Source organism: Alnus glutinosa, chromosome 4, assembly GCF_958979055.1.
Source record: "Alnus glutinosa chromosome 4, dhAlnGlut1.1, whole genome shotgun sequence".
NCBI lineage: Eukaryota > Viridiplantae > Streptophyta > Magnoliopsida > Fagales > Betulaceae > Alnus > Alnus glutinosa.
In genome coordinates, this window is record NC_084889.1 from 27,199,077 (window position 1) to 27,223,640 (window position 24,564).

The 24,564-nt window shown below is 36.0% G+C and overlaps 1 protein-coding gene across 1 annotated transcript; it reads left to right on the forward strand.

The window, feature by feature from the left end:
- The first annotated feature begins 13,056 nt into the window (after window positions 1-13,056).
- On the forward strand, window positions 13,057-14,215 carry LOC133866255 (uncharacterized protein At1g43920, Chloroplastic-like). Its single transcript, XM_062302787.1, has 2 exons — window positions 13,057-13,236; window positions 13,928-14,215. The coding sequence occupies exons 1-2, from the start codon at window positions 13,105-13,107 to the stop codon at window positions 14,213-14,215; spliced, it is 420 nt and encodes a 139-aa protein (XP_062158771.1). The 5' UTR covers window positions 13,057-13,104.
- Window positions 14,216-24,564: the final 10,349 nt, after the last annotated feature.

The window sequence follows — 24,564 nt, forward strand, 5'->3', positions numbered from 1 at the left end:
ATCACTATTGATGGCTTGGCATGACCTTGGTTAGAGATAGAGGGGATTATGGGCTGAAATGTGGGCTTCCCTATTACCTCATGTAACTGCACCAACATAATTTCGATGGCATGGGCATCCAGGCAAGCTTAAGGCCCCACTGAAGCTCCACCATCTTCAGCTCCAAACCATCCTAATATTATTATAGATTTTTTATTATTATTTTTTAAAAAAAAAAAAAAAAAAAAGGTATATTTATGCCAAAGATCACATGTCAATTAAGATCCTATATTAATCAATAAAACAAATTTAAAACTTTGATTCTTAGCACTTTGAGAGTTATCATTATATAATATTTTCAAGTTTAGAAAAAAAAATAAATAAATAAAGAAATCTAATTCAAAATAAGAAAGAAGTCAATATAATTTCATAAAGCTTTGGGTGAAGATTAGAATAACTTTTCCTTTTAGATAGATAGCTACAAACATGGTATGATGTGAGGCTTAGAATACTCCAATTCACCATCTTAATTTGTTGGTTTTTCAAAGCATAGATTAATATATTTTAATTTTGACAGTCAAGTTCAAATGCTCCCCAGTCCCCAACAAATTAAGGGACATGAAAGAGATATTTTGCATTTTTCCATAGTCACGTGGATGATTGAGTTCAGTTGATTCTCTGTCCAAATTGGACCACTAACAATTACCATCACCCACTTGAAATTATGGCCCATTCATAGGCTTTATCATTGACCACCAAGTTGTATAATTATATGCTCCCTAGGCATGAGGCCAAGGATCCGATATCCGACTACTTATCTGGACAGTTAGGTCCTATCTGAACTCTCTCACAATAACTACCATAATTGTTAACAATTTAAACAATTAATTACTGTAAATTTCAATCAAGGAATGGCACCCATTATACAATTTTTTTAGAAATATATATATTTGTGGGGTTTCCCTTCCTTTTAAGGGTAGGTAGGGACCATCCAAACCTTGCATAAATTACTGAAGAAAAGCTGAGGACAAAGGTGCACTAATCCATGCTCTTTTCCTTTCCCCTCTCCTTTTCATTTCTTTTCTTCTCCTTTTGATTTTTGCTGTGCCCTATAAAGCGAGCTAAAGAGCAAGCTTTTAACTCTTTCTCTCTCTCTCTCTCTCTCTCTCTCTCTCTCTCTCAATTCAACCGAGGAAAATTCGACACAAATAATTTCCAAAGCAACAATCCCTAAACCAATTCCTATCATTCTCATCAATCTAGTGGAACTAATAGGTTTGGACTTTGGACAAACCCTAGGTCGTGAAATTGCATGAAAACACTAACTACTAGCTCTTTTTTCTTTTTTCTTTTTTCCACTAACTAGTAGCCATCCACTAATTGGTTGAAGAATTCAATAAATTATTTTTGGACAGAAACTTCTTATGAATTGAGTGGTAAGAAAATTATTTCAAAACCCGTCTCTAAAAGTGTATGTGTCTTTTAGCATGCGATAATTATGTATTTTTTTTTTTTTTTTTTTTAGGAAAAATTTCACTTATAACCATTGATTTTTCATCACTTTTGCAATTAAGTATTCAAACTTTAAAAATGTCAATTTAGAGTATGTATCTTTTAATTTTTTTTTCAATTTCAACCATCTGAGAAATTGCAAGGATTTAGGTGTTTGTCAGAATTTAAAAAAATTTACAAAAATACTAATGCCTAAATCTGTGAAAAAAATTATAATTTTCTTTTTAAAAAAAATAAAAATAAAAAATACAGTTATTTTGAAAATTTTGACAAGATTTAACAAAAAATTCTAATTGAGAGTTGAAATTAAAAGAAAAAAAAAATGAAAAATAGATACCCTAAATTGACACTTTTTAAAGTTTGAGTACTTAATTGCAAAAGTTATGAAAGATCAAGAATTATAAATCTTTTTTTTTTAATAGAATATATTTCTTATATGCTTTTTTAAAAGCATTAATTAAAAGAAAAAAAATATGTTTCTCATATATTTAAAAAATATATAACACTTTAGACTGTGTTAAAAGAATTCTTAAAACCCAATTTAAAGAATTTATATCCATTATTATTTTCTTTTGTCTTTTCTTAGTACTTGGTGGGAGCAAAGAAGCTTTTACTATTATCTTTTTTCCTTTTTCTTTCTTTTGTGCCCACTTTGTAAGGAGGTGTCCACGCTGAAAGAATATTTTAGATTTTTTGTTATTGTATTTTATATTCACCGTATTATGTCTTTGTTATTAATGTTTATTCAATACTTTATGTGGTTTAGAGTTTTTTGTTTACTATTTATTGTCTCTTTATAAATAGAGACTTATATAATATAAATTTGGGTTTAATACACTTTTGGTCCCTAAGTTTTAAAAATTATATTTTTTAGTGCCTGAGTTTCAATTCGCATTACAGATGGTACCTCAATTTTAGAAAAAGACTGAATTAGTACCTCAATTAAGTTTTCCGTTAAAAACTAACGGACAGCCACATGTTGTAGTATAAATAAAAATAATAATAATAAATGATAATAATAAATTTTTAAAAATTAATTAAAATATTAAAAAATATTAGAAACTTTAAAAAAAAAATTGAAAAAAAAAAAGAAGAAGGGTGGCTCACAAAAAAAAAAAATTCAAAGGATTTTGGCCCCCATGGCAGAAAAAATAAAAACAAAAAAAATAAAAATTTCAAGGGTTTTGGCCCTTGGGGGTGGTTCGGCCACCCTTAAGGGCCAAAACCCTCTAAAAAAAATGGGGTGGTAGGCCAAAACGCTTTTTTTTTTTTTTTTTGTCATGGAGTGGCCGAACCACCCATGGGGGTTGTTCGGCTACCCCAGACCGGCCATGGTGGTGGCCTTTTCTTTCTTTCTTTTTTCTTTTTTCTTTTTTCAATTTTTTTTTTTAGTTTTTAATAATTTTTTTTTTAGTTTTATTATTTTTTTAAATTTTATAATTCATTTTTAAAGATTTTTTATTTTTTATTTTTGTAATTTTTTATATTGTGTGGCGGACCGTTAGTTTTTAGACAAAAAACTTGATTGAGGTACTAATTTGGTCATTTTCCAAAATGTATCATCTGTGATGCGAATCGAAACTTGTGAACTAAAAAAATAAAGTTTCCAAAACTCAAGAACCAGAAGTGTATTTAACCCTATAAATTTATACAGTCCATAGTAAAGATGTAGCACATATACCTCTTTAGGCTTCTGCTCTCTCTCTCTCATCTTTCTCTTTTTATTATTTCTCCAATATATTTAATATTAAATCACCACTTATCTCAAAAATTTAAGCTAATAAAAAGAAGTAAATTTAATCATTTAATGAACATTTTTAATATGTGAGATCTAACACGTGGATTTAACTGAAATAGAGGTAAATGACAGAGTCAAGATTCAAACTCAGGACCTTTAGCTCTGATACCATATTAAATCACCACTTATCCCAAAAGTTTAAACTAATAGGAAGAGATAAATTTAATTATTTAATGAATACTTTAACATTTAACACTAGCATTTCTAACTATTTTGTCATCCTATTCCTGTCCCCTTTTTTTTATAATTCTTTTCAATATAAATCCATATAATCTTGAATTCTAGGTTGTTTTCAGTTCAGAATATAAACAAGAATAGCAATTGGGCACAATTGAATATTAGGAGGAAACCTAATAACATCACTTCAACGTATTAGAAAGTGAGATAAAGTGAATTAAGGAATTATTAAAGGTCTTCTTAGAATTGCATAAATATTAAGATGATAAAGTTTGAACCATTTAATATGAACCATTTAACCGTACAAAATTCTAGGGATCTTCATAGGCTATTATTATTGCATACTTATTAATTAATTAATTTATTTATTTTCCCTTTTTTTTTTTTTATTGAACAAAAAAATTATTTATTTGGGTATTGGTCATCAATTGCACTACTTTTTCTTGTCTCCGCGTGCACCGACATTTTATCAAAAGAGGGTCTTCCATGACGAAAACGCCCCTGCTCTATTAATTTTCCGACCGTAATCCCAGAGTAGGTCCAAAATCAACGCATTTTGCCGAATATACCCTTGATGAAAAACTTCCACGACACTCTTCTTACTTGACGAATATACCCTTTCTTTAATACTAAATGACAAATCTAGGTGGCCTTTGTGTCGGTCTCTGTCAACAAAACGGGTCAGGCATCGTCCTCTTCCTCACCAAGGAGAAGGGGTATTACGGTTAGAGACTTGCTACACAGGGGACGTTCATTCGTCCCCTATGAGCATTTTATTATAAAAAAATGATTTTTTATTAAAAAGTTGGCTTTGATGTCCCATCAAAGCCAACTTTTTTAATAAAAATTTATTTTTTTATTATATATGGGGATGGGGGACGGATGAGTGTCCCCCATCCAGCATTTCCCTTACGGTTATCAGGGCGAAGCCCGCTTTTATAATTTAAAGAGATCAAAATAAAAATAAAATAATAATAATAATAGTGGGAAAAAAAAAAAAAATAGAGGTAAAATTTTAAATTTTAAACTTTTTTTTTTTTTAAATTTCTTTATTTTGGAGAAAACGTTAGGACTTGGGGGTAATGGGTCATATTGTTATAAATTTAGTTCAATGATTAAATTCATTCAGAACGTTTAAATTTTTAAAATAAGTGGTGATTCAATATGGTATCACAGTCAGAGATTATGAGTTCGAACCCTAATTTTATAATTTATCCTACATTTCAGTTAAATATTTTATGTGTTAGACATCATTCGTGAGAAGTATTAAAATATTAATTATATGATTAATTTTTTTTTAATTAATTAAGCTTTTAAAATAAAACACTCATCTACCACAGTGTTTGCCTATTTGGGAAGAGATCCTTCATATTCAGATGCTGTAATAACCCCGACCCCCTTTCAAGGGTAGAATAGTCTTTACCACCTATGAGAATGGATAACTAGACAGGATTAATAAACACCTGATTTTACATATGAATTTTTATTTCTTGATATTAATTTATATTTCTTGATATTAAATAACCACTCTTATATTTTATTAAAACACCTATTTTAAATTTAATAAATTTATATCAATTTAAGTTCCACTTTTATATTTAATATTTATAAAAAAAAAATATGAGGACCAGATTTTATATTTTTATGTAATTTTATTCTTATTAAAACACCTGTTTTATTATATAAAACCCTAGTAGCCAAAGAATAAAACCCTACTCCTATAAATACCCCCCTTAGCCGTCACTCCCCTTTCTCACCTCACAAAATATTTTCCTACCGGCCGTCTCTTCATTATTGCACGCAGGACCACTGCAAGTATATTTTGGTCTTTTTTCTTTTCTCTTCTATTTGTTTCTTTTTCTCCTTCACATGATGCAGCCGAGGCCCACACCTATTATCCTTCATTGTTTTCTTTTTCTTTTTTTTTTCCTCTCTCCTTTGTCTTTCCCCCAAACACCAACGTCACATGGTCTTTTTGTCTTATTGTATTGCCTTACTTTTCTCTTGCTTTTTTTCTTGTCTGTAGCAAACCATGAGAATTGTATCAACCTTTGTCTTCTTCTTTTTCTCTTTATTCTTTCTTTTTCCGAACACCACAGGGAAGTATATATATATATATATATATATATATATATATATATATATATATATATATATATATATATATATATATATTATTTTTCTCCTTCACATGATGCAGCCGAGGCCCACACCTATTATCCTTCATTGTTTTCTTTTTCTTTTCTTTTTTTCCTCTCTCCTTTGTCTTTCCCCAAACACCAACGTCACATGGTCTTTTTGTCTTATTGAGTTATTGTATTGCCTTACTTTTCTCTTGCTTTTTTTTCTTGTCTGTAGCAAACCATGAGAATTGTATCAACATTTGTCTTCTTCTTTTTCTCCTTATTCTTTCTTTTTCCGAACACCACCAGGAAGTATATGTATATATATTATATATATATATTATTTTTTTTCTCTTTTCTCTTCTTGTCCTGGCCTAACTCAAATTCAGATTTGTTGTATTATAAAATTTTCTCCCTTTTCAATTCAACCGGATGCTACTTTGGGAAAAAAATTATAAATTGTTGTTTATTTGATTGTGTTTCTTTTTCTTCTACTCACATGTTGCCATAAATTCTTTCCAGATCGATGTTTAATCCTGAAAATTCTATTTTGATACAAAGTAGTTTAAAGTAAACATTCAAACCTTCTTGTAAAATTTTTTAAAAAAATCATGGATCATTTTTATAAATCATGTTTTTTTCATTACAGGTATAATTTGTGATCAAGGAATTTAGTAAATTCTATGACTATAAAAGAAAAGGTTTTTATGACAATTGCCTTTATCGAGTCGTATTTCTAATATCAATAAAAGAAAATGTGTTATTGCTTAATTAATGATTCAAATATTATTCGGTTAATGTCGTAAAGATACACTCCAGGAATCCATTCTCAGTAGGTTAGCAAGACAAATCCTAGTGGTGTTAGTGTGTAGTTTAGTGACTAGCACGAGATATTGATTTATTTAAACCTGTACCAGGTGACTAGTTAGCAGTCGAGATAGTCCAGCGACTTATTGCAATCAGAGAGGTAAGGGATCTTCTACCCCTTTTCAAATTGTTTTATGTCATATTACTTTATCCTTTTTTTTTAAAACATATTTGCAATTAATTGTTCTTGTTCTATATTTCAAATTATATTAATGCATGAAGGACTGTTTTAAAAATAGTTTTGAGATGAAAATTTGTCGGTATAAATGTTAATCTTGAAATCACTGTTTTAAAAGAAGCTTTGGTTATAAAGGATTTTTCTAATTATTCGTAAATTGTGTAGTTGGTTCCCGAAACGGGAAGCTATAGCTTTTTGAAATTAATGAGAAAAGGAGAGTAAAAACCCTCCCACACGTTGCCTCAAGAGTTATCAAAGGAATAAGAATAATTTGTGAGAATTAAATTTTTATAAATGAGGCACGTGTGTAGAGGAGACTATTATTTTGGCCCCAGATATATTCACAGAGTTTAAGCTCGGTACCGTTGCTTGGATGGAAGCGCAACCGCTCAAGGACTTAGAGAAAGCGGATCCATCCCTATGTCATGCTAAGTGCACTTCAATTAATTAGCTGACGGGGCAGGGCCTGTGGCCACAGTTTACCTGCCTGAGGTCGCAGTAGACCGCACAACCCTAGTACACAGGGCGTAATAGTGTACATGGGCCCTACATATGAGAAATTTATTTATCAACCAGTAATTTTATGTGTTAAGTAAAGTGCTGAATTTTTTTGTTTGTATTCTAGAAATTTAGATTTCAAGTGTATTTTAATAATTTTTTTTAAAGAAAATGAAGTTAAATCAACCGTTTTATGGTTGAGGGTTACCTTACTGTACATTTTTCGCTCACCCTTTATTTTGTTTTTGTTTTCAGGTTATGAGCAGAGAGACCTAGGTGGCCGAGATGGGATCTAGGCTAGCATTAGGACATTGCATCTCAGTTACCTTAATAAGTGCACTTGCACAATAAATTTAGTTTTTCTTTAGATTTTCAAATATTGAATCAAACATAATTGTTCATTTCGAAATAACTGTTTCCGCATTTATTAAAGTTCTGAGTTTTAAAATCTTTATTATTTTTGTTATTAAATTCAGCATATTAGCTAGATTGTTGGCAGACCTTACGAATCTTTACAGTTTGGTGTATGAAAATGGACGAACCTAACCCTTAGCTGTTTGGGGGCGTTACAGATGCAGTATGCCATTAACCCTTTGTCACCAAGGAGGTTTATTGTTCCTCTATCCCAGTATTTGGGGGGATCAATCAAGCAAGTTGATAGCTCCATGAAAGCATTAATTGTAAGAAAAAAGATTATTTTGAATGGTAAAATGTAATTTTTGCTCCTACCTTCGTAAAATTTAAAATTATATCTAATTGTATAGCTTTCAACTTCTCAAACTATTGATTAAAGTTAAATAATAATAAAAAAAAATAAAAAAATACAAGACCTCCATGACTTAAATGATTCATTCACTTTTGAAATTTGCCAAGGAAAAAACAAAGGATCGAAACTCAAAGTCAAGCACAGCTACGGAGATAATTGTCAACTGTAATCTTACAACTATGCCTCAAATTTAGATGAACAATAGTAATGTTTGTATTTAAGTATTTTATTTTTTATTTTTAAGATAAAATATTTTATATAAATTTATCTTCATCTTTCATTGGAAGAATATTTTATAGAGACAAGAACTAACTTGTTATTTAACAAAAAAAAAAAAAAAAAACAAATTAAGCTACACACGAAATGGAGGAAGGGTGGTCGCAAGCCACCCCATTGTGGTCGGGGTGGTTGTGTGGACACCCATACCCATATGCTTGTCGAGGTGGTCGTGCAGCCCTCTGGGTTAACATTTTGTTTTATTTATTTCTCTTCTTAATTTTTTAATTTGTTACAAATAAGGTTTAAATTTGTTTGGTTTTCTCAAAAGAATGAGGTGTACATGGCTGTATTCGAATCAAGTCGAGCCAAGTATGAATGTTTAAGCTTAACTCATTTAATTTTATTTCGAACACAAGTTCAAGCTCGAGCTCGAGCTTGAGCTTATTACCGAGCTAGATATTTTGTTCAAGCTTGATTCATTAAATTTCTTTCCAACAGGAATGGAGCTCGAGTTTCTCAATTAACTTAATCATTTCTTATATAAAGTAAATAATAAATGCTACTTTGTATTATCTTGTCATTCTTTTATATTTTCTGCTGATGTAGCATTGTCAATTCACTATTGATTTTTGCAACATCCCGACTTTTATATAAGTCGTAAAGCAGAAATATTATAATTCTACATGACGCTACTGCCTTTGCATACACTCGTAGTGGAAGAAAACATGTATAAATTTTTTCTTTTTAAAAGGAATCACATCTTACTCTTCATCACATAATACCAGAGCTTATATCTGAAATAACATATTATAAATAGAACATAATAGTATTACAACAACATGAAACTACTATTGTCTTGAGATAAAATCAAATATTTCACAACGGCATTTCTACTCTTAATTTTAAATATTGACTCAATATAAGTCAATCCTTCAAAAGGTGAGAGGCCTCCTACAAGCCTCATGAACAAAATTTTAGACAAGCATAAGGGTCATCATTTATCTCCTCCTCAGCAGTATTTGTAAAATTACCACAATTTTACAAGAGAAATGTGTGAGTTCACCACTCAATAAGTATAAAATATCCTGAACATACATATGTGAAAAAGTACTTCAAACTTTTATAGTCCATGAAGATTTCGCACTTCTCCCCATAGAGATAATGCCTCCAAATCTTAAGGCATATATTACCACAGCCAATTCTAAGTCGTGAGTTGGGTAGTTCTCCTCGTAATCCTTCAACTGGTGTGAGGCATATGCCACAACCTTGTCTTGTTGCATTAATACATATCCTAAATCCTTTTTAGAAGCATCACTATAAATCAGGAACCCTCTGGAATCCGAAGGCAGAGGATAGGTGAGGTAACCAATCTCCGTTTTAGCTCTTGGAAACTCTCTTCGCATTCCTCGGTCCAGACATATCGAGCATTCTTTTTTGTTAGAGTGGTCAATGGACCGGAGAGCTTGGAGAATCCTTCCATGAATCTTTGATAGTAACCTGCTAACCCCAATAAGCTTCGAATCTCCTGAACATTGGTGGGTCGCTCCCATTTGACCACTGCTTCTATCTTGCTCGGATCAATCGAAATTCCATCATTCGACACCACATATCGGAGGAATGACACATTCTCTAGCCAAAACTCACACTTCTTTAAGTTTGGCATAAACCTTTTTCTCCTGTAATATTTCCATCACTGATCTCAGGTGGCTTACATGGTCTTGATGATTAGCTAAGTAGATCAATATGTCGTCAATGAACACAACTACGAACCTGTCTAAGAACTTACAAAATACTCGGTTCATCAAATCCATGAAAACCGATGATACATTGGCTAAACTGAATGGCATGACCAAAAACTCATAGTGGCCATAACGAGTCCTGATTGCTGTCTTCTGTACACCTTCGCTTCGCACCTGCAACTGATGGTATCATGATCGGAAGTCTATCTTCGAAAAGACACTTGCTCCTGTCAGTTAATCAAACAGGTCATCAATCCTTGATAAAGGGTACTTGTTCTTCACTGTTACTAGATTCAACTCCCAGTACTCTATGCACATCTGCATAGTGCCATATTTCTTCTTTATGAATAGCACAGGTGCACCTCATGGTGATACACTTGGGCGAATAAACCCTCTGTGCAATAGGTTTTGGAGTTGCTCCTTCAACTCCTTAAGCTCTGTAGGGGCCATCTAATAGGATGCCTTGTGTATTGGTGTGACTCCAGGCACTAACTCGATACAGAACTCCATTTTCAATTAGGTAGCAGCCCTAGGAGTTCTGAAAACACATCGGGGTTGTCCTTCACTAACTCAATATTTTCCAACTTCACTTTTTCTTCAAACCTTTAGACGACACAAGCCAAGAAAGCATAGCCGCCATCCCTGATACACTTCTTCGCCTGAAATGCTAAAAGAAGCGGTAGGGTAGCCCGCACTCAGGAACCGCCGAACCTGAATTCCTCGTCTCCAAGTGGTTTGAATGTCACCACCTTTCCTCAGAAATTGATGCTTGCATAGTGTTTTGATAGCCAATCCATCCCTAAGATGACATCAAAACCAAGCATTTTGAACACAACTAAGATTGCTGGAGGTGTTCTTCCTTCACTAACGATGGGACAGTCTTCCACTAAATGTTTACACATAATGGTGTTCCCTGCAAGTGTTGCCACATATATTTTCTACCCTAGGAGTTCTGTGTTTATGCTACACATTTTAACATAAATGGCAGAAATAAAAGAATGAGTAGCACCTAAATCGAAGAGTGCGAAAGCATGGCTACCAAAAAGTATAAGGGTACTTGTCACCACTTCGACTTCTCCTGCTTCGGTGTCGCCCCCTCCTAAGGTGAGTACATATACTCGTGCCTGGGTAAGTGGCTTATGTCCCTGCTAATTGATGCCACCATGTGGCCTTGTTCCTCCCGTGGTTGCTACAGGGCAATCTTTGATGAAGTGACATGTTTGGCCACAACGAAAGCATGTCCTAGTTCTAGTTCTACACTCTCCAGCGTGCGACCTCCTATACTTAGGACATGTGGGCTTCTGTCCTCCTTAGAACACGGGAAAGTTCCTCCCTAATTTCTGCCCCAAGCCACTGCCCACTACGGGCCTCTTTATAGGATAGGATGTCTGAGGCATCAATATCTTTTTCCGTTCAAAAGTAGTAACACCCTCCTAAAGTCCTCTCTCTGCAAGAGATGCAACATTCACCAATCTGATGAAATCCTTAATCTCAGTGAAGGCCATCCAAGAATTGTTCTGTCTTCGACTCCTCATAAGGAATAAGATTCAGAGCGAACCTTGCCAGTTCCATAAATTTGGCAGAGTATTGTTCCACCGTAGCGAACTTTGCCAGTCCCATAAATTTGGCAGAGTATTGTTCCACCGTAGCGAACTTTGCCAGTCCCATAAATTTGGCAGAGTATTATTCCACCGTTAGATTGCCCTAAACCAGGTTCTGGAATTCCTAGGCTCGTAGCTGTTGTTGAGCCCTAGGAAAGAAACGATCATAGTATTCTTGCTTGAACCAAGTCCATGTGACTACAACCTCTCGTCGTAATTCCTGGGTCAACAATTCTTTCTTTGATTGCTACCACTATAATGCCACACCTGTAAACAAGAGTGTGCCATACCTCACTTCTTGTTCATCTGTGCAACCTAACTCTTTAAACAGCATCTGAAGATTAGTAATCCAGGATTCTACCACCTTGGGCCCTTAATTACTATCAAATGCATTGTAGTGATGCATGTAGAAATCCTTCAATGAATAGCTAGCCTAGTTGCTCAACCCGTTGCACTGGTTGCGAAAGGTTGCGAGATCCTCGCCATTGCCTCAGCTAGATGCAATGCACATTCCGCCAGTGAGTGTGCGGCATCAGGATACCCTTTATCATAAGGAGGAGGTGGAGGTGGCGGCGATGGTGGTAGTGGCATACCGCCACACATATCTGGATTTTGCTTCTCAGGGTCAACCCTTCTACAACGAGGGCGTCCTCTTGGTGGCATTGTTTTGCACTAAGATATTAATATTTTTTAAAATATTATGCCAAGCGTTATGTATTTACTCAGAGTTTTGTTGACTTACAACTTTGTCATTATCCCCTAGGCTCTAGTCCTAGTAGGAATCTAACTCTAATGGTCCTTAGAGCTGATTATTCTCCTAACATTTTTATTTTTATTTATTTTTTTTAACCTATATATGTATATGTATTTATGTGTGTGTATATATATATATATATATATAACTTTGAAAGCTACACAGTAAGGCTAAAAGATAGCCTTGAAAGTAGAGTTATAATAGAGCTTCTTGTAGTTATAAATGCTACGAAAGTCTCCCACCTATAAATTATTATTATTTTCAAAATATGTCACTTCTCTTCAATGGAGAGAGCTAGCTTTTAAACAAAGTCAAGAGCTCATTTTTCAATAGGAACCCATGTTATAACCTCTCTTCTTCTTCTTTTATTATTTTTTTTTTTTTCAAAGACACTTTAGTTGACTAAGACAAATGTTTTTTTTTTTTGTAAACTTCTAGTATTATTTTATAGGGAAAACTACAAAATGAAATTTGTTTTACCCAGATCAACTTGATCAACCTAACTCCTTCTATGTCATTGTTTAGGGGTAATTACCTTTTCCCCCCATGTACTACCAAAAAATGTGATATGCCCCCATGAACTACCAACTTGACCGAAAATGAGCCTTCAACTTCCACTGTTACGCACTTTACCCCCTTCCGTCAGTCTTCCTGGTTAAAATAGACGGTCAAAGTCGGTCAACGGTCCCAGCCCTTTTTATTCCCCGTTTTGCCCTCAGCTGCAGTGGAATGAAGGAAAAAATAAAAAGAACAAGAAAAAAGAAAAATAATTCATAAAAAAGGAATCAAAAGACAAGCTTATTTCATTTTCGAAGCTTGTCTTCCATTTCTCTTCCAAACTTCAAACAGCCCTAGAGAGAAGGAGGAGCCGACTTCCAGAAAGAGGAAGGAAAATGTCTTGTTCAATAAATAGCGAAGCAACCTCTGTGGAGCCCATGTGTCGTTGTGGACTTCCGGCACCTTTGAAGACCTCCTTCACTGAGGATAATTTCGGCCGGTTGTTCTACGGTTGTGTTAACTTTGAGGTGAGAATTATTTTTAATAGATCCTCCGTGATTTGAGGATGTGATGGGTTCTTCACTTCTATTTGTAGACAATGGGTAATTTTTTAAGGGTTTGAAAGTTTAGATCTTAGGTCTGGATTCTTGTTGCTGGATTAATTTTTTTTTTTTTTCTTTTTTTTAGACAATGGATAACTGAAGTTGAGCTATTTTTTAAGCTTCTGAAGTTGAGCTTTTTTTTAAGCTTCTGAAGTTGAGCTTTTTTTTAGAGTAATATAGTTATATATTTCGATTATCCAAATTGGATTCGTTATATTTTATGTCTTGCTGTCGATGTAACAACACTGTTTATGGAAAGAGATGGATGATTCACGATATTGTACCAAACTAGAAAACCCTAGATTTTTTTTTAACATCTACGAACTTTTCAAGATATTGTACTAAACCAGAAAACCCTAGATTTTTTTTAACATCTATGTCCCTCTGATTTGATAGTATGATGAGATTGGATCTAATATCAAAGCTCAACTCAGTTCTCTTCTATTCCTGTTTTTTTTTCCCTCATGGATGGTCCAATGTTGTGCACTAACAGTTGAAAATAGCATATAATATTGGTGCAATGTTGATGGATTTCTTGACTTTGTTGAATATTTTTCAAAACTAATAAACTAATAAACTAATCCTCGTTTATTTTTATGGCCTGTAATTTGAATAGGCCGGTCGCTCTTGTGGATTCTTCCAATGGAAAGATAGTGACATGTGTGACCATGCTAAACGAGTGATGGGTCGTTTGCAACATAGGGACGCGATGCTGAACAAAGAGGTTATAGAGTTGAAGACCAAGCTAGAGATTGAAGCAATTCGATATGACATGCAAGTGAAAGTTTCAAAGACAACTAGTCATCTTTTGGCATTTTCTTGGATTTTTTTTGTTGTCTTTGTAGCTGTATTTTGGGGCCAGTATCATGGTGCAGGACATTTGTATTACAAGCGGCTACCATGAAACAAAATGGCTTGTGTATTTGTAATTTTGGAACTTTGTAATGACTAGTTCATTGGGGCCAGTATCTAGTGATGACTAATGTATTTGGTATCTTTGTAATGAGTAATGGCCTTTTTGCTCTATGAAATGGGATGTTCATTTTGTTGCATGTGATTATATTATTAGTAGCTATCTAAATTTAATTCGGTTGGTAGCTATCTGAATTTATTTTGGTCAGGATTTGTCAGTTCATGGTGGTACTGTTACAATCCAAGGTAGTTCATGGTGGCATTGTGACCATTACATGTAGTTCATGGGGGAATATGCAAATATTTAGTCAAAGTATATAGCATGCAAATTTTATAGCATCAACACAAGACCCATCAATGTGCCTACATAAATCAACATAACCTGTAATTCTCAATTTTCAACCTGTAAGTATCATATGAACAACTACAGCCAACATAATCAACATAACCAACATAAATCAACATAACCTGCATATTACCAATAACTTATACAAAAAACCAACATAATCAAGTTTTGTCCAAGTACAAAAAACCAACATAATCAGTTCCTACATATTACCAATAACTTGAACATAATCAAGTGTTGTCCAAGTACAAAAAACCAACATAATCAAGTGTTGTCCAAGTACAAAAAACCAACATAATCAAGTTTTGTCCAGTACAAAAAACCAACATAATCAAGTTTTGTCCAAGTACGACTACAAATTGTTCCTGCATATTACCAACAACTTGTACAAAAAACCAGAAATAGTCCTTTTCCTTCCATACTTCCAACAACCAACAATAATACAAACTGATACATCAAGCAAAGACAGTCTCCAAAAACCCATCAAGGCTGCCATATTGGTCTTTTTCCCTTGTCTTTTGCTTCCACTCGTTGCATACCCTTCTCCACTGTTGGTACCACCACTCTTGTTGCATTTCTTGCTGGTTCCCGAATAAAAATTCCGCCTGCCCTGGCCGGTTGTCGATTGAACACTGCTGGTGCGGTTACTGGTTGACCAGCATCACTTGTGAGGTCAACAGTTGGTATCTCTTTGTTTGGATCGGACTCCTTAAATGTTGCTAACAATCTACCAGACCTCCTGAGAGGTCCAACGTGGGCAGTTGTGGGCTTCCGAACCTGTGCAACACATGATGAGTTAGAAACTAAAAATTTGTTTACCTATAGGGGTGTAAATCTGTATTGACTTACAGCCTTTTGGTTTCCTTTAGGTGATGCCCGAGTATGCACTGAGGGAGCTGGAGCAGGCTGCACTGAGGGAGTTGGAGCAGGCTGCACCGAGGGAGCTGGAGTTGTCTTACTCCTTTTGGTAGAAGCAGGCTGCACCGAGGGAGCTGGAGTTGTCTTACTCCTTTTGGTAGAAGCAGGCTGCATACGCAACATACAACAATTAGAAATAACTTATATTTGTAATAACTGCACTCAACTTAATGATACCTACACCAACAGTAGTATATGCATGTCTCCTTTTGGGCCTTGAAATAGGTAGTGTAGATGCGGACGACTGTGTACGCTGTGAAGCATCAGGAACTGGCTGAGAAGGCATCTGAACACAAAAGAACTAAAGTTAGTAAAATCATTAACTCGATTGGCAATGATATTTGATTATAAGCATATATAAAATCGAAAACAGACTTACATCATCAAAGCTCAACTCCGTTGCAGTACTCGTGGGTACACTTACTCCTGAGCTACTACGAGTGGACACTCTCTTCCTCCTAGTGCAAGTCCTAGCGTTGTGGCCAACCGCTCTGCACTTCGAGCATCTCATGGTTACACCACCTTTCCTCATGCAATATGGATTTTTTGGCTCCTCCGGACCCCTTCTCCTAATCTTCTTTGGCCTTCCTGGGGTAGGTCTAACAGTAGGTGGATCCACTTCATCTTGGCCGGTTCTTATCCATTGGTCCTCGCTTGGCACTGGGTATATCATTGGGTCGTATGCCTTCCTGTAATTTTCGACACTGTAATACTGATGCAGGTACTGCTCAGGCTTGGATGAGTTATGTAAGATGGCTGAGATGGCATGTGGGCATGGAATGCCAGTCATGTCCCACTGCATGCACCCACACGTACGATGCGCCAGGTCGACGACAAATGTGCCATAACTGCACTCAACTTCGTATAGTCCATCCCCAGCATAATGTGCAGTGCACTCTGCAGCATCCTTTCCACATTGTTCTAACTTCGCCACTATCTTCGGGCACCATTCCCAGACATACTCCCTAATTCCCTGCCTTTTCTTCTGGTACCGCCTCATCAACTTCTTCCTGATCATCTCTAGCATGGTAAGGATTGGCTTGTCCCGTGCTTTGATAATATACGAATTGAAGCACTCACAGAGGTTGTTCATTACCAAATCGCACTTCGGGCCTACGTCGAAATAAGCCCTAGCCCAGGTATGTGGGTCAATCTTCTCCAAGTAAGCATGTGCGCCTGGACTCATCCTCTTCATTGCAGCCATTTCCCGGTCAAATCCATGAATATTATAGGCGGAAGCTGCCTTCCACAACTTATCCTTCAAAACCAATCCTTTATGCCCATCACCCCTAAAGTTCGCATATAAACGTCTCAGACATATGCGATGCGGGGCGGTTGGTAGCACATCCTCGAAACTAGGAATCAAACCCTAGGCACAAAACAACATAATACAAATAAATAATAAATAATAAATAAAAATCAGTGAAAAATTATGAAGAAACAACAATAATTTAATATTGAAACTAAGCAAAGTAACATACCTTTTGCCTATCAGAGATGAATGTCCACCCATTACTTCCATTTGGACCAAGGTCAGCCACCAATGTCTCTAGAAACCAACTCCAACTGTCCTTATTTTCAGCTTCAACCACAGCCATGGCAATGGGATAAATGTTGTCATTGGGATCTCTCCCAACAGCAGCCAACAGTTGCCCTCCATAGCGTCCCTTGAGAAAGCATCCATCCACACCTATCACAGGCCTACAAGCCTGTCTGAAACCGTCTTTGCATGCTGCCAAAGACATATACAACCGTAGAAAAGTAGGTGGGACATCTAAAGTAGGTCGTTCAACTTTCATCAACATTGTACTCCCTCTATTTGTTTGCCTAACCGTTGCACAATAATCCCATAGCCGCTTGTACTGCTCTTTGTGCTTACCTTCTATAAATTCTTTGGCTTTCACCTTAGCACTGTACAGTTGCCTAAAACTGACATCAACATTCCATTTCCTTTTTACATCGTCATGGAGAGCTGTAAGTGGATAGTTTGGCTGTATCTTGAATTTGTGGAACATCCTGTCCGCAATCCACCTAGAAGTTACAATTGAGGACTTGTAACATCTTGTACACCGGTGGTTAGGGTTCAGTGACTTAAGTATAAAAGTCATCTCACCCGGTACCAATGAACCATAAACTCTCCAAGGACAACCCTTGGCATTATTCCTGCAGACTCCAATGATCCGGTCCCCATCATTTTTTGTGAACTGAACATCCTTTCCCCTGAACAAATTGTATTCCCTCACAGCTTTCCTAAATTGAGCTGCTGACTCAAATGACATGCCCACATCCAAATGCGGGTCTTCCATGTCCACATCTTCGAATTGAGAAACCCTAGTAACACACCGAACCCCACTAGTCGCCTCAAACTCCTCATCACTTTTAGGAGGACTTACCAAAACATCACTTCTGGCCAAATTAGAGGATACCTCATCCTCTTCCTCATCATCCAACAATTTAGATGGATATTCTAACCCACCAACATGAGTCCTATCTTGTTGGGCTGCCTCTTCATGGCCACCATCACCACCCTCCTCCTCACCGGAATCACCACCCTCCTCCTCACCGGAATCACCACCCTCCTCAGAATCACCCTGCTCATCAAAATAAGAATCACTATCTTCTGATTCGTCAGGTATATCCCATGCATCGTTCTCATCATCACTCATCAATGCCCTCCAGTATGGGTCATTTACATCCTTCATCCTCCTTTCCTCAACTCCATCATCCTCTTCAACCTCACTCACATTTGGGACTAATTCATTAGCAGACTTTGAAAAAGCAACAATGTATAGCACAACAAGTTTATGACCTAAAAATACATCAGCCATTTTCACGACATCCTCATCTGAGGTTAACAAAACTAACCCGTCTTCTAATTCTTTACCGGCCTCACAATAGTAAACAAGGTCACCTGGATGGTATCCAAATTTTTTAACTACATTTTCGATCTCAAAAAATGATAGACAATCCAAGTCATAAGGTTCTTCAAACAACCCTATATTCCCACCAACATACGTGCACCTATGTCGCCGGTCAAACCGGCCCCCATAATGAACCCTAAAAATCACATCATTGCTTGCCATTGTATATGCCGGCTGCTTGACACTACACATATAAAATATAAACTAATATGAGTATTTACTAATATGTGTATGAGTTGCTTGAATTCATTTCTGTGTTAACTTAAGTTTTTAAGAATTTTTTTTTTTTTTTTTGTTAGGGCAAATTTTTACTACATGTGCTTACCTATCATCTTCATATATATGAAAATATCATTATGTTATCAAACCCTAGATTAGAGGTATTTTTATTAACTCTAGGTCTAGTATACATATATTTCTGGAAAAGTAAAAAGTCAGTCAAAGTGTTTATTAATTGTTAATGCTTATAGAAGCAGTACTGTACTTTAGATACAAAGTAAAATTTCAAGTTGTAAGATTCTATAGAAGCAGTACTTTAGATAGTAGTTTAGATACAAAGTAAAATTTCAAGTTGTAAGATTCTATAGAAGCAGTACTTTAGATACCTAATTGTGATTATTTAATGGATTAATTGTTAAATCTGTTCTAAACAATTAAATAAACTCATCAGGTTGAACGAAATGTAATCTACACATTTTAGACAATTGTAGACCATCCTATTTTGACCTTTTCCCCCCTTTACGAAGACATTCGGGACCACCTAAGAGAAGAGGATAAATATAAACAAAAAAAGTTGTGGACCACCGAAACATATTTTTTAGTACAAAACCATCATATTCCCAACGTTTTCCCCATTACAAAGACATTCGGGACCACTGACAACGGGAAAACACGACAACCGTGCAAGACCACTACAGGAAAAAAAATCAAAAAAAGTAACAAAAAAGTAAAAAAAATCAACAAAACCATCGACTTTATCGCACAAAACAACAACAACCACACAGAATGTCGGAGTGAAATTTTGCTTTCACTCCGACTTCGACAACAACAACACACTTTCTAATTTTAATGAAAGAGTGAAAGTCGGCCGATACCTGAAACAAGGGTGACCTTTAAGTGCGAATCTGGGTCTGTTCCAATTTTTTTGTACGAATCCGCCGTGCGTCAGGTTCGAAGTGCAAGTCTTTGGTTCTAGAAGATTTCTAGGGTTTCTAAGTGTAGAAGACGGGTTGTGCGGCGCTCAGTGAGTTAGGTCACTCTTTGTCTTAGTTCTTCACGGGGCATTTCCGGTTTTTTGGATGATAAAGTAAGGGCATATTCGTAATCTAACACCCCATCATTTACATATTCGAACGGTATATTTAGGGAGGCTAATTTCGTCCTTCATTCCACTGCAACTGAGGGCAAAACGGGGAATAAAAAGGGCTGGGACCGTTGACCGACTTTGACCGTCTATTTTAACCAGGAAGACTGACGGAAGGGGGTAAAGTGCGTAACAGTGGAAGTTGAATGCTCATTTTCGGTCAAGTTGGTAGTTCATGGGGGCATATCACATTTTTTGGTAGTACATGGGGGGAAAAGGTAATTACCCCCATTGTTTAACACACACAGACAGAGGCATGGAAGAAATCAACAAGTTAATAAAATAGAAAGGAAAAATTACCAATTTTTTTTTTTCCTCTTTTATATCGAAGACGCTGTACGTACATAAACTCCTACATACCTTGCTACAATAAGCCTAACAAGGTCGAGAAAACAAAGAGGGAGAGAGAGAGAGAAAGAAATTAAAGGTACAAACAAGAAGCACATATTAGTTCTAACAAATTATCAAAGCTAGCTAGCCCTCCAAATTCAACAATCAACGAGTTAGCTACCCCTCTGCATAAACACAGTTTCCAAGTCAGGAGGAGTAAAGAACTCCCAGACACCGCCATAGTTACACTTGAAAGAAGGTTTTCGCTTCCTCAGAGCCGCTAGGCACGTCAACCTCGTTGGAGTCCTCGCCTCCTCCTCAGTCGACGCTATAGGTATTTTTTGGGTTTATTCAGAATGGCTGGCATTATCTCGGTCAGTTCTAGTAAGAAGACATATGAACACTATTTTATTAAGTCAAAGCAATCTTTAAGCTGAGTCTAAAACTCTCTTCCAAAAGAGCCCTGAAGTACACTTAGTTACACAACCTCTATACAGATCATGTGGCAATACAGGGGCACCAACCCTAGGAGCATTCGCCTAAGGGTTCAAATGAAAATAAAAGAAAATAAGTCAGTAAACAAAAGAAATATAAAGAGCAGCAGACAGATGAAGAATCTACATACTTGCTCATGTAATCCCTTGAAAGACTGTGCATGATGAAGAAGTGTTCAAATTTCATGACTTGGTCCACAAGGTAATCATGTTTTATTAGGAAATCCTTATGGCTTTGTTCACCTCTGTTTTAGTACATGAAAACAGAGGTGAACAGAGGAGCTGCTCCTTGGAGGCCTTTTCCTTCACGTCCGTGTTTTAGAACCAAATAGAGGTGTACAACCACTTAGAAAAGCTTTCAGGTTTGCGATGTGATCTGAAGCGCCTCGGTCTTGAATCGATACCTCGGAGCTTGAGGAATAACTTGGCTAGGACCCATATGGAGTACTGTTTGTCCATGCAAACCTCCATGCAAGACACCACCATCCACGTACGAGGTCTCCCATCCCATTTCTGACCCCCGCGGGGCCTTAACCGGCGGCTTAACTGGTGGCTAGGAGGGTGAGCCAATGGGCCATGGTGACTTGGGGGATGAGTTGACGGTTCACTCGGAGGGTGGCCATGGTGGTGGTGGTGAGAAGAGTGACATAAATTTTTTTGAGAACGTTACTCCATGAGGAAAGCTCCAACCACGCTGCAACAAGTCTAGATCATGCAATCAAATTGTCAAGCGAAGATCGCGATCCATCACATGATCAATCTACCTAGCAAGGCTCCATCAAAGCATATTCCATTCATTTGCTATGCGAAGATCCTGTAGCAACAGCTCCTATGCAGAAAAGGAAAACATTACAGCAACTTAAGGAAATTCCTCCTGTTAGAATCCCAAGTCCATTCAAGACAGCTAAGGAATGCAAATCAAGATTACCTCAACAAATAAGGAAACTCCATCGTCTATGACTTCCTGTAATTCTGCACTTACTTTGAATACATGTAAATCAATGCAATTGTCATGGTCATCTCCTGTATATAAGGCATTGTACTGCCAGTTATTTCATCAAGTAAAAAAAAGTAAAGCACAAGTGGATCGCGGATGAGAGCATGGCTAGTGCACTTCGGGTGACGACCAAGTCATGCATTATCCTCTTTCTCTCTCCTCTATTTATGTTGTGTAGAACAGAGGAGAACAGAGTAGTTTTTTTTTCCGAATATAAATTAGTTTGTTTACATTGCAAACTTGCAGTATCCAAGAGAGGCACTTGTTAGATATTATGCTTGGATGGCCCAGATTTATTAAGAGGCCTTTAACCCAAAACCAAACAACCTACTCCAAATAGCAAGATGAAATAAAAAAAAAAAAAATTCCTTCTATTTTCTTCCATGAAACCATCCAAAACAGACATGCTGCTCTTAAACCACCGAGAAGTCACCGGCTTCTCATCACTTTGCTTTTCAATTGCCGTCACCGGAAGAAAAACTCTCCCCACAACCTCGTCCCTCCCCGGCGCAACGCGGTCCTCAACCGAAAGCAACAAGTAATCCTCAAACGGCTTTGCCGCGACAAACACTATTTCCTCATTCCAGAAAGGATTTGACAAGCCCCGGTTTGCGCTAGCCAATTCCCGAGTACCAAACACGTTACAAATGTTTCCAATGTCACAAGAATGATCTCTCTCTCTCTCTCTCTCTCAAATTCAAGAATGAAGTCATACCAGACTCAGTATTGGAAATGCAGAGGCAAGAAACCGCCATGAACGGAACCTCCAGCAGCCCCTGGATGGAGCAAAGGGTATCGGAGCACCATTGGCAAGGGAAAGCTCGCAAAGTAGCAGAGATCAGAGGCCAGTAGAAGAGCTGCAGAGCACCAAAGAAGAGAAAAGTAATTGCCTCGTAATCCCACCCAACGCCCCCCCTCTTCTTCCCCAAACTCCAAAGCTGTAAAGAATATTAGCAAAAGATCCAAACTCAGTGCTCCAGAGCTTCAGGCAGAGAGAGAGAGAGAACCAGTCTGTGTGTGTGTGGTGTTTGGCTGGAGCTGATTCGGTTTTAGAGCTATCAATTTTGACCTTGGATACAAAGTATCGTACTTGGTGCATTTCCTGCTTTTAGACGTACGTCCTCAGGCATGCGTTCTCATTGGGAAGAAAGGTGATGTGCGTTGAGGAAGAAGACGACGCATGCACGTATGGGACGAGTTGGGGTTTTTTTCATTTTACTAAAACGATGCGTTTTGTGAAGAAATGAGGGCATATTTAGTAAGTTAGAACTAAAAACGCACGTGTCTGGCATGTGGGTGCATTTCCTGCTTTTAGACGTACGTCCTCAGGCATGCGTTCTCATTGGGAAGAAAGGTGATGTGCGTTGAGGAAGAAGACGACGCATGCACGTATGGGACGAGTTGGGGTTTTTTTCATTTTACTAAAACGATGCGTTTTGTGAAGAAATGAGGGCATATTTAGTAAGTTAGAACTAAAAACGCACGTGTCTGGCATGTGGGTGCATTTCCGTTTCATCATACGGAGCAATTGGATGAAAGGAGGTGGATTGCAAATTTCTTGAACTTTATGGGCTGCAATTGACGCAATTGAAACATTAGTATCAGGATTGTAAATTTGTGTCAACTTCATGGGGATAAATTGTAATTTTTCTTATTTTCTAAATCACTTCAAAATATTATCTATTACTAGTTCTAACTACTAGCCACTAACCTCATACTAAATAACTATCACTTTTCTTAATTAAAATAATTAATCCAAATATTACCAGAATAAATACTACTTAAATTTAATTATTACATTTTCATTAATTATTTATATTCGCAATTCTTTTATGCTGGGCGTTACATTTTTTTTTAATTAAGATTGATCTAAAGGTAGATTGACAATGTCACATCAATTAAAAAAAATAAAAAATAAAAAAAAGGACAATGACAAGAGAATGATGTATAGTAATACATCTGTAAGTAAATATTATGATTGTTTATCTTTTCATAAATACATATTAATCACTAGTTAATTAATTATTGTTAAATGTTATCATATGTGTTAATTAAATAAATTAACTTGAAACTTAAATAATCTAATCTTGAGTTTATATGTATGTATATAAATTTATAATGCACATACACAAACACGTGCGTGCGCGCACACACACATATTTATACATAACCACAAACACACTCATGTACATACAAAAATCACTAAAACTAAACTCACAACAACAATAATTCAGGTTATATTTATTATACTAGGAAGATTATTCCCTTTTGTTTAAGATGTTCTTCTTACAATATTAAAATAATACTAAAAAAAATTGTATAAAACAAAGTTATACGAGTTTATACAAAATTATTCCAGCCGAGTTGAGTTTATATAAGCATGCTTCGTTTAATATTTGAACATATTAATATATTCACAAACAACTCATTTATTCTTCGAACTAAGATCGAATCGAGTTTAATCGAGCTAAGTTCACGATCAATTGAGCTCATCTTACACCTGTATACATTATAAATTTTTTTTTTCGTAGACTTCACTAAAAAAACATTTTTCAAAAATAATTTTCACACTTATATTAAATCATGATACTTTTTCAAATCACAAAAATAATAAAAATCCCCAAAACACATTAATAAAAACATTTGCAGATGTGCATATATAGAAATAGAAAGTTTTTTTATATAATCAAAATTAGTTTTACAATCAAGTGATATGCAATAGAAAGTCAGAAACACAAATGATTTACAAATATGAACTTCAAGAGTCAAGACTGTAGAAATAATCATTGATTTTCGAAAAATAAAAAAAGGTGCACGAGATACACAGTGATTTGGTCCCATCACCCATGATGTCTGATTGATGTGTCATCGAGCGTGATGTTGCGCCAACCCTCCTTAGATTTCTCTCTTTTTCGGCGACTTGTTTAATAGTAAAATCCAAATTCCCTTATCCATATAAACGCTCACTCTGG

What these genes read in the sequence shown, in the direction of transcription:
- LOC133866255 (XM_062302787.1), top strand. Translation starts at nt 13,105, where the DNA reads ATGTCTTGTTCAATAAATAGCGAAGCAACCTCTGTGGAGCCCATGTGT. An exon ending in ACGGTTGTGTTAACTTTGAG is followed by an intron (nt 13,237 to 13,927) that starts GTGAGAATTATT and finishes TAATTTGAATAG; the next exon opens with GCCGGTCGCTCTTGTGGATT.